Source organism: Pseudopipra pipra, chromosome 8 (genome assembly GCF_036250125.1).
Source record: "Pseudopipra pipra isolate bDixPip1 chromosome 8, bDixPip1.hap1, whole genome shotgun sequence".
Taxonomy (NCBI): domain Eukaryota; kingdom Metazoa; phylum Chordata; class Aves; order Passeriformes; family Pipridae; genus Pseudopipra; species Pseudopipra pipra.
In genome coordinates, this window is record NC_087556.1 from 27,487,114 (window position 1) to 27,496,779 (window position 9,666).

The 9,666-nt window shown below is 51.7% G+C and overlaps 1 protein-coding gene across 1 annotated transcript; it reads left to right on the plus strand.

Annotated features, from left to right (window-relative positions):
* The first annotated feature begins 5,694 nt into the window (after positions 1-5,694).
* ADRA2A (adrenoceptor alpha 2A) lies at positions 5,695-9,322 on the plus strand. Its single transcript, XM_064663294.1, has one exon. The coding sequence runs from the start codon at positions 6,052-6,054 to the stop codon at positions 7,384-7,386; it is 1,335 nt and encodes a 444-aa protein (XP_064519364.1). The 5' UTR covers positions 5,695-6,051; the 3' UTR covers positions 7,387-9,322.
* The last annotated feature ends 344 nt before the right edge of the window (positions 9,323-9,666 follow it).

Sequence of the window (9,666 nt, forward strand, 5' to 3'; positions counted from 1 at the left end):
TGGATCCAGAAGCGTGGCAGTGCTTCTGGCTTGGTTATTGCTCAGTAGGGCATTGCTGCTGAGGGAGCCTTTGTGCTGGAGTGGATCAGGGAGTGCCCACAGACTGTGTGAGGGCAGCCTCTGAGAGGTAGCAGGGCCAGAGGTTGGGGAGTATCACCTTCCTTTGCTCTAGCCAGGGCTCGAAGGATTTGGCTGTGTTTTCACTGTGTTTTGGCTATATGGTCCTCTCTGTATGGGAAAGCCCATCATAGTCTGGTTAAGGGTTTTATGAGTCAGTTCCCTGAGTGAGGGAGTGATAGTGACTGGTGTGGTTTGGTTTATTTTCTACTGTTTCCACTGTTACTGGCTAATTTCCGTGGGATCCATCTTGTGAGCTGGCATGATGGGAAACCTGGAGAGGGGAACAGAGACACTCCCCAGCACTGAGGGATGGCCCCCTGGTGTTTACTTCTGGCCACGTTGCAGGATGAAGCAAGGAGGGAGGATTCCCGGACAGGGAACTGAATACAGAAAACAGCACTGCATAAAAACAGAGTCACGTGTGCTTGGCACAGAGGAACACGTGTGTATATGTACTTGTGGGTGCTACAGAGAGAAAATGCACATTTCTCTCTCGTTTCTCTCTCTTCTCCCCTAGGCATTGAAGTGCCTGAGGGGCACAAGGCCAGTAACATGCAAGCAACCAGCGAAGTTTCTTGTGCATCACTCCTCCAGCAGTGCCAAAACAAGCCTTTTATGTTGCAGAGGCCACTGTGACACTGGGCAGAAGCAAAAAAGTGAAAATACTGAATAAATAAACCAGAAGCTTGCATGAGCACTGTCCCCATGTCTCAGCCTCACCCCCAACTCTGCCATGCTATAATCTGTAGCGTGGAAATGTTCCTCTTGGCTGTTGGTTTAGGGCTGTGCAGTCAAATCTGGTAGTTGAAATCCTGCTGAACAGGGCAGGCAACCTGCAAGGCAGAGGAAAGGCAAGCAGAGCTTTAAAGTTGTTTGCAAAAAAAACCCCTGAGGAGCAGGTGGTCACATAGGATCCATCTTGTGCTGGTTTGAGCCAGCTGTCTGCAGATGGGGGTAGTGAAGAACTGCCACCATAGGTAATATTCAGTGTGTCTCCTTTCTTTCCCCTCTGAACATCTGATAATGTGCAGTGTCACTGCTTGCAAGGGGATTAGGTGCTAGTACAGACCACTGCCACAGCTCTCCATTTCCTACTGGTTTATTCAAATAACTAGGAAAAGTACATCCAGCAGCTGAGTCCGGACAAACTGTTGAAAAATACGGCTCTGCAGGAGCCATTGCTGTGAGATCTATGAAAAGAGCAAAAGCCAAACTCTCACATGCAGCAGGGGATGGGGAAAGAAAGGGCTATAGGTCTGAATGTGTGTGTAGAAGGGAAAGGGCCTGGGGTCCCAAAGCAGCTGGAGGGGTGGCCACAACAGCCAATTTTTAAATTAATTTTTAAAATAGAAGGAAAATAGGAATCGCAGCACTTGAAACACCCACCTGGGGTGGTGTGCTTGCTGTATTATTTTGCAGCGGCACTATTATATACCCGGCAAATCCAGGTTGGCCTGCAGAACGTCTGTGCCTCTTTCCTGATGGCTGTTATAATGTTTTTCCTCCTGGGGTTAACACAGTAAAGGGGAAAAGCATTTTTTTGTATGACTTGGATGCATCTCTGCCAGCTTGTTCTGGGCCTGTGGGAAAATTGACCAAGTTGAAGCTGCTGTGAAGGGGCTACTCAATCATTAGTGCACAGGGTGTCACAAGCCATGGGATTTCAGTGTCTTACTCCAAGGACAGCTGAACAGTTAATAAAGCAAATCTTCCTGAAAGACACCCTGCTTTGATATATTCAGATACACCCAGTATCTGAATCAAAATACACAGCTGCAGCAAGGGCTTCCTGCCATGGATATGCAAATACTGAGATTAGTGCAAATCATAGACCTCCTCATACAAAGCAAACTGTGACTGCTGTTTACCTCCTGACACAGAGCTCCCACAGCTCCAAGGCTTCCCTCTTCGATGGCTTTTGTCAAGTTGGCACAGAGCTGCTCTTGAAAGCTTCTGCTGAGCAATAATTTCTGCACCTTGTTCCAGTGGTTGCCCCTTTCACGTGGTCCCCCCAGGAGTCTGTGCTGCCATGCCATGAGATAGTTTTAGGTTTGTCTAGCTTCTTCAGGCCTGAACCAGACTGTCTAAAAAAGCAAGCCTCAGTCCTTCAGCAGTTTTTGTTACTTTTTTCCCCTGCCAGAATCTCACTGCTCTTCTGGAAACAAACAATTCCTGGGGCTGCTTGTTCAAAACACACATTTTGCAGCCTTATTACCATAGCAATTCTTTCCAGAGATTATTTCTCCATATGTGATTGGCTTCATGCTGTGAGCAGCTCCGAGACTGCACGAACGGTTCACAGCTTCTTCTCCCCGAGAGGCAGCAGGGGAGTGTGGTCCTGGCTCCCCCTGCACCAATGGAGACGGTGCTGGAAGCGATGCAGGAGTTGATGGGCGGAAGAGATGTATAAACACGGAAGCAGCGTGCCTAATTAATGACCTGAAACCAGCCAGAAAGGTCAGTTTGTTTGCGGGGGACGCGCCCGAGGGACACGTGCTGAATGCGAACTTCGCCGCCGCGCCTCGGAAAGGGCATTGCTGCCCTCCTGGGATGGCAGCTGACGGAGGGGGAGCCATCAGAGGAGGATCGATAGCCGCCAGCCTCACTCACTGGTGCGCGCCCAGGCTATCCCCCCTTGTCTGGCGAGCCTGGTTCCTCGTGGGGCTCTGCTGAGAAGCCAGGCTGCCTTCCGGGGAAAGGGCAGGCTCCTGCAGATCTTCATTGTGCGATGCTGCCAGAGAACAGGCTGTTTTCTGGGCTGTCTTGTCAGACACTTGTTGACTAATTTTGAATTGCAGAGTCCTAACAGCTCATATCAATGCTGTCAGCAGCATACATTCAAAAATTGAGCATCTGGATGCCAACACCAGGGGATTGATATAAAAATGTTATTTACTAGCTGTTTTTTTGCCCCCATGAAGATTTTCTCTACAGTCTTCCAGGGGCTAAAAATTCAAATTTCTTGCCTAATCCTAGGGCTCTGGGAGTTGAATGGGAGCCTTTATGAATATTCCAAACTATCATCAGGAATGGTATAGACTTGTAAAGATGACTGTCTAGTAGGTCAAGGTGTGCCACGGGTTGTTGATTGAGATCATCAGGGTCCTTGCCAGCCCTGGCAGTTTCTGATCACCTTTCATCTCAAGAATTGTGCAGAGCCATGTGGTAACCTGCAGAGAAAATCAAGGGGAGAGTTGGTATTACTGAGTCACTTTGCAGACAGCGCTGAGCACTTCTGGTGTCAGTTAAATCACAGAGATGTCCAATGCACAACAATGGTGGCAGTGCGAGGAAAGTGCCTTTGATGAAGCAGGTTTTCTCTCTGAGATGAGTACAATGCCATCCCAGCTGTTCCCCACTTGCAGAGAGCTCTCTTTCTAGCAGTGTTTCTGGAACAAACCCTTTTTCTTCTTCTTTTGGCCTCATGTGTTCCCCTTGTGCTCTTTGTCCCAGCAAAGAGAATTGATCAAAGCTCTGCTTTTGCAATGCGGTGGCTTAGGAGCAATGTTGTTAGCTGGGTTTAGCTTCAGGCAGACTGAAGGTGTCTAGCTACAAAAAGGGACAGAAAATCAAGGCAGCTGGTCATATTTTGTCATTTAAATCATCCTGTGTTGGGGAATGCAGGAGGCATGGGGAGAAGGCAGGATGTTTCCAGAAAAGCACCAGCCCAGGTCTGGAACAAAGTATCTCAGACAGTGCCTGGTGGCCTTAGTGCAGGTGTTACAGCTGAGCTCAGACTGATCACAGAAGGGGTTATCCATGCAAGTGAGACATGGCCTGCAACCCTCCCCTCTCTGAGTCCTTCCACCAGGCAGTGACCAAGAAGGCTTCTGCCAGGGGTGATGCAGATCCCACATCTGAGGGAGGGGAAGACCCTCTGCTGGGCAGAACAACACCGTCCTCCTGCAGACCACACCCGTCCCCTGCGGCTAGCAGAAGGCAGGAGTTGTTCACGAAGTCCATCATCTTGACCTCCCACCTGGCCTTGCCATAGACTTAGGTGAGTCCCTTCATCCTTTCAGTGAAGTCTGTGGTTATACATTGCATTTACTCTCATATAGAGAAGTTTTGTGTGGGCATATCAGTCGTCTTGGATTCAATTTATAGATTACAAGTCAGTCTCTGGAGATTGACCTTTTCCCAGGCACACCAGTGTAGTGGGTACTGTACTCCTTTGCTCAGACAGTGGGATTCCCCCTCATATTCCCAGCTGTGTTAGCTCCAGAGGCTGTGCTCTCTGGCTCCCAGACCCTGTCTGTCCCATTTCTGCTCCCTCTCTTGGGCGTAATCACTCCTAGGCCTGGCTTATAACATGGTGTGTGGCACAGGGACAAAGATGACAGGGTTTCCTCCATCTCGCAGAGGAAATACATTCATTGGCTGGGGCATTTGGCACGGTGATTAATTGAGAGCAGCCTGGATCTGGAACACCAAGTGAGCATCATCAGAGTGTGTGAGTGAGAGGACCGGGGCTGGAGTCTGGGTGAGTGATCTGTACAGGCTGAGAGCTGGCAGCGTCGGGGCTGGGCGGGATACCCGGAGCGTCACTATTGCTCCTGTGCTGTTACAAAGCTCCCATGTTGCTGTTGCAGCCATGCAGGTGCATGATGCCAACCCCGGTGCTGTCGGCGAGCACCTGGGGAGGCTTTCCAGGTGTGAGGCACCCTGTGGGAGAGCTGCCTGCTTCCCCTGGGGAGAGAAAAGGGGAAGGCAACGCGAGGGGTCTGTCCAGGAGCGCGTGTGTTGAGTCCGTGCTGTGGAATGGGGGCCGCCGTGGGTGCCCGTGCAGCCGGGTCTGAGCTGGGCTGGGGCTGATCTGGCAGTGGGGGGCTGCCCCCATCCCCTGCTGCTCTGCCGCCCTGTCCTTCCCCAGTGGGAAGCGTGTCCCTGCCGTCGGGGCGGGACGCTGTGGTCCGGGGCGCTCGGCCTGGGCCGGCGGGTGCAGTGAGGCGCCGTGGCCACCAGGTGCCACTGCCCCGCCGCGCTGCCCGGGGCCGCCGCCGCCCGTCCCGCGGGGTCCCTCCGTCCCAGCGGGGTCCTCAGGTCAGCCCCGCCTGGCTGACACGCGGGGCCGTGGGGAAGCGCTGCCCTCCGGGCTTACAGCGAGCTCGGCCGCACGCCCGGCACACAGAGCGGAGCCCGTCGCTGCCCCCCCCGGCACACGGGACGGCAGCTTTCACCCCCTCGCAGCCCGGCTCGGGGCACCTCCGGCTCCCCCGCGGTGGCTGCGCAGCCGCCCGCACGGTGGTCGCCTCCAGCCGCCCCCCGCACGCCCATCCCCGCGGACAGCAGGAGCCGCTCCTCTCCCCGGGCGGGGCGGGGCGGGGAGCCGGGCTGGGCGACACCGTGGGACGGGGACCGCGGGGTGCGTGTGTGTGCGCTGAGGTGCCGGGGGCGAGCGGGGGTGCGAATGCAGGCGGGGCCGCTTGGAGAGCGGGTGCGGTGTGTGCGCGGAGCGGGCGGGCGTGAGAGCCGAGCGAGGGGAGCGTGCGGGGGGCGGTGAGCGCGAGTGTCCGTGTCGGGGCGCGGGTGCGCGGTGTACGAGTCTGTGTGTGTGTGTGTGAGAGTGTGGGTTTTTCTGTGCGTGTGCGCGCACCGGGGGCAGCTCCCCACGTGGGGCTGACGCGGCAGCCCCGGCCCGATCCGGGGCTATAAAGCGGCTCGGCGGCGAGCGAGGCAGAGCAGCCGCGGCGGCTGCAGTCCCAGTCCCAGCCCCAGCTCCGCTCCGCCGCGCCGCGCTCGGAGGGTCCCGGCGGCAGCGCCCAGCATGCGTGGTGGGTGCCCGCAGCCCCCCGGCCCCTGGCGCGCCGCTCCGCCCCGGCCGGCGGCACAGTAAGACGCGGAGAGCCGGGCTTGGAGCTGGGCTTGGAGCCGGGCGCGGCGCGGGTGGAGCCGGGGCGAAGGGCGGGGGTGTCCGCGCAGCCGGCGTTGATGTTTAACCTGGAGCGCCCGTTCACGGAGAGGGGCCACTTCTTCTCCTCCATGGAGTACCAGCGACAGCTGGAGGAGGAGGAGGGCTACCCACCTCCCGGCAGCAACGGGACTTTCAACGACAGCGGGGCCGGGCCGGGCTGGGGCACGCCGTACCCTCTGCACACCACCATCACCCTCATCAGCTTGGCCGGCTTGCTCATGCTCTTCACTGTCTTCGGCAACGTCCTGGTCATTATTGCTGTCTTCACCAGCCGGGCGCTCAAAGCCCCCCAGAACCTCTTCCTGGTTTCCTTAGCCTCGGCTGACATCCTAGTGGCCACACTGGTCATCCCCTTCTCACTGGCAAATGAGATGATGGGGTACTGGTACTTCGGTAAGGTCTGGTGCGAGATCTACCTGGCCTTGGATGTGCTGTTCTGCACCTCCTCCATCGTTCACCTGTGTGCCATCAGCCTGGACCGTTACTGGTCCATCACACAAGCCATCGAGTACAACCTCAAGCGCACCCCACGCCGCATCAAGTGCATCATCTTCATCGTCTGGGTCATCTCAGCTGTCATCTCCTTCCCACCACTCATCTCCATCGAGAAGAAGAGTGGGCAGCAGGCTGACCAGGGGGTGGCAGAGTGCAAGATCAATGATGAGAAGTGGTACATCATCTCTTCTAGCATTGGCTCCTTCTTTGCCCCCTGCCTCATCATGATCCTGGTCTACGTGCGCATCTACCAGATAGCCAAGAGGCGAACCAGGGTACCACCAAACAAGCGAGCAGAGCGCCCTGAGAAGAAGCAGAATGGCTTGACTGACAAGGAGGACCTGCCAGCCACAGCGCAGCTCAACGGAGAGCAGGCGGCAGGAGGCAGCGGTGGGCAGGAAGGAGAGGTCAATGGCATAGACATGGAGGAGACCTCTTCCTCTGAGCACCAGGAGAACAACCAGTGTAAGAAGTCAGAGAGACCGTCAAGAGGAAAGACCAAGACTAAGCTGAGCCAAATTAAGCCTGGGGACAGTTTGCCCAGGAAGACGGAGGAGGAGAGGAACACCAAAGGATCCCGGTGGAGGGGCAGGCAGAACCGGGAGAAGCGCTTCACCTTTGTGCTCGCAGTGGTGATTGGGGTCTTTGTCATCTGCTGGTTCCCCTTCTTCTTCACCTACACGCTGACGGCCGTCTGTGAGAGCTGCTCCGTGCCCGACACCCTCTTCAAGTTCTTCTTCTGGTTCGGTTACTGCAATAGCTCCTTGAATCCCGTCATCTATACCATTTTCAACCATGACTTCAGGCGGGCCTTCAAAAGAATCCTCTGCAGGATAGAGAGGAAAAGGATTGTTTGAAGGAGACTTTGCTGTGGGCAGGACTAATCAAGACTTAGTAGGAGAGTAAAGCATGTCTCTCTCGGGCTGTGCTTGCATGGGATGGTTTCCTTTAGCTTGTGAGCAGGAAGCCTTTAAAACCCGAGAGGAGCCTATGGAAGTGCTGGGAAGCAGCAGTGAGGAGCAGCAGGCAAGTGGAGGTCTGAGCTGTGGCATTTGGCTTTCCAGGGGAGGATGGCCTTTGACTTGCTTGGTTTATTTTGTTAGGGTTTTTTTTATTTTTGCCGGAATCTCTCAGTGGATGTTTTCATGACTGCTCAGTTTGACTCTTTAAAGACAAACAGCGTGCAGCTCTGTGAGATGAACAACAAAAAGGGAGTATGCCACACCAGAGGTGTTGGCTTTATTATTTTGTTGTATCTTTTTTTCCCTGTTGTATATGTATGAATTTTGACCCTCTTGTAAAATACAGTATTGTATTCTTGAATTTGAATGTCTTAATTTTTGTAAGGCAAGCAGCTTTGAAACTGTGAATGCTTTAATTTTTGACACCTTCAAAGTCTCTCTCTTTCCACCCCCTGAAAAACCCTTCTCTCAAAACCACTGAACAACTAGAGCCATCCCCTACCTGACAGTTTGATAATATTACTAAAATTTTCAATGTGATTTCTTTTGTTTTGGCTATAAAGCTTAGGATCACAGACCTCACCAGACTGGCTATTTTTTTTTTTATATCATACCTGTTTTTGTTTGATTACTGTGTTGCCTGTGATACAATACAGCTGAGATGGCAACTGCTGTCTTGTTACTCATTAAAGCAGACCCTGATGGAGCGGTGCCTTTGCTGTGCAGGCAGGGATGTCCTAGGCAACCCAGACTATCTCCCCTGCAACGTGAGGCTTGGGACCCAGCCAAGCTCCCCACAAGTTAATCTTGTTTGATATTGTACCAGCCTGCAGCACCGAAATGTGTTCGATGCTCACTCGCTTCCTCCACCTCAACTGTAAATAGATAACATTTCAAAGCAAATAACAGGGCTCTGCATATCAAGTTATCTCATCTGTGTTGATTTGTGGTAGTTTAACTCCTGTGGGATTTCCTGCAGAGGGGAGGGGATTTGTGCACAATGGGCGTTCTGTCTTTCTCAGAGGGGGAAAAGTTCGGTTTTTAACCTGCCAGTCTCATTCTTCTAGGACATATTAAGGCATCCCTCTTTCAGTCTTATACAGGGCAAAACTCTGAAGTGGGAAACCTAACTGACATTTTTTCCAGTATTTTATAGTGTAATTAAGCTTTTTTTTTAAAAGAAAATATATGTGTAAATATTGTGAGATTGCAGCAGGAGAGAGAGTTAATACTGCTTTTACACTCTTTCCTGAAATGGCTTTCAGCTTTTTCTGCTAAAAAAACCCAAACAACCACAAAAAAACCCCAAACCAAAAACAAAAAAAAAGTGGACAGAACAAATCTAACATCCTTGTGCCATGAATAAATTTCTGGAGAACATTTATAGGAAAAACTTTTTATTTCTAAAAATAAATGAGTCTGCAAGTCTTTTAATGTTATGAAAACAGCTTTATCAAATACTGACAAGTCATAGAAATTGTTTGGAGAAAGCAAAGTTTGTGGAAGTTTCATGTATAAGATGAATTTGCCTTCTCTGTAGTCGTATGGAAGAGACTTTAAAAATACCTTTTTACTTTTGAGAAGTGTTCTGTTGATTTTGCTCTCTCTTTTGACTTTGTAATTAACTCCAAGGGTCCTCAGATGCATCTTGGGACCTGGAAAGCAATGTTTACATTCACTTGCATTTTCCAAACTGAATCCTCAAGAGATGAGGAAAGCAAATAAACTGTGCTTTAATGTAAAAAAAAAAAAAACACCCAACCAAACCACAAGCAGAAGTTGCTATAATGGATGATTATTTTTATTAAATAAAAGAGTGTTTACAGATCAAGTGTGAAAACCCTCTGAACAATCTGTTAGCTGCTTTATTTTATTTCATTGTATTTTATTTTCTGAACTGCTCACTGTTCCTCCAGCAGCCTTGGTCTTGACATTTTTTAAAGGACAGGGGGGAAAAGTGCTTTGTGTTTTCTGAAAGGCATTGTTAGCCCAGGTAGGGAACAATGGCTCCGTTCATTGTGCAGTGGCATAATAACAAATGAGTCTTTAATATTTTTTCGGTATTTCCACTCCTCCTTTTTGCCACAGTGAGAGCATTCACGTGTTTCTTAAAGAAAAGAGCTCAGGGTTTGAGGGTGTGATTTGCTTCCTGGAAATGCAGCCTGGCACTACTGC

Excerpts from the sequence above, each read along its gene's own strand:
- ADRA2A (XM_064663294.1), top strand. The coding sequence starts at position 6,052 with ATGTTTAACCTGGAGCGCCCGTTCACGGAGAGGGGCCACTTCTTCTCC.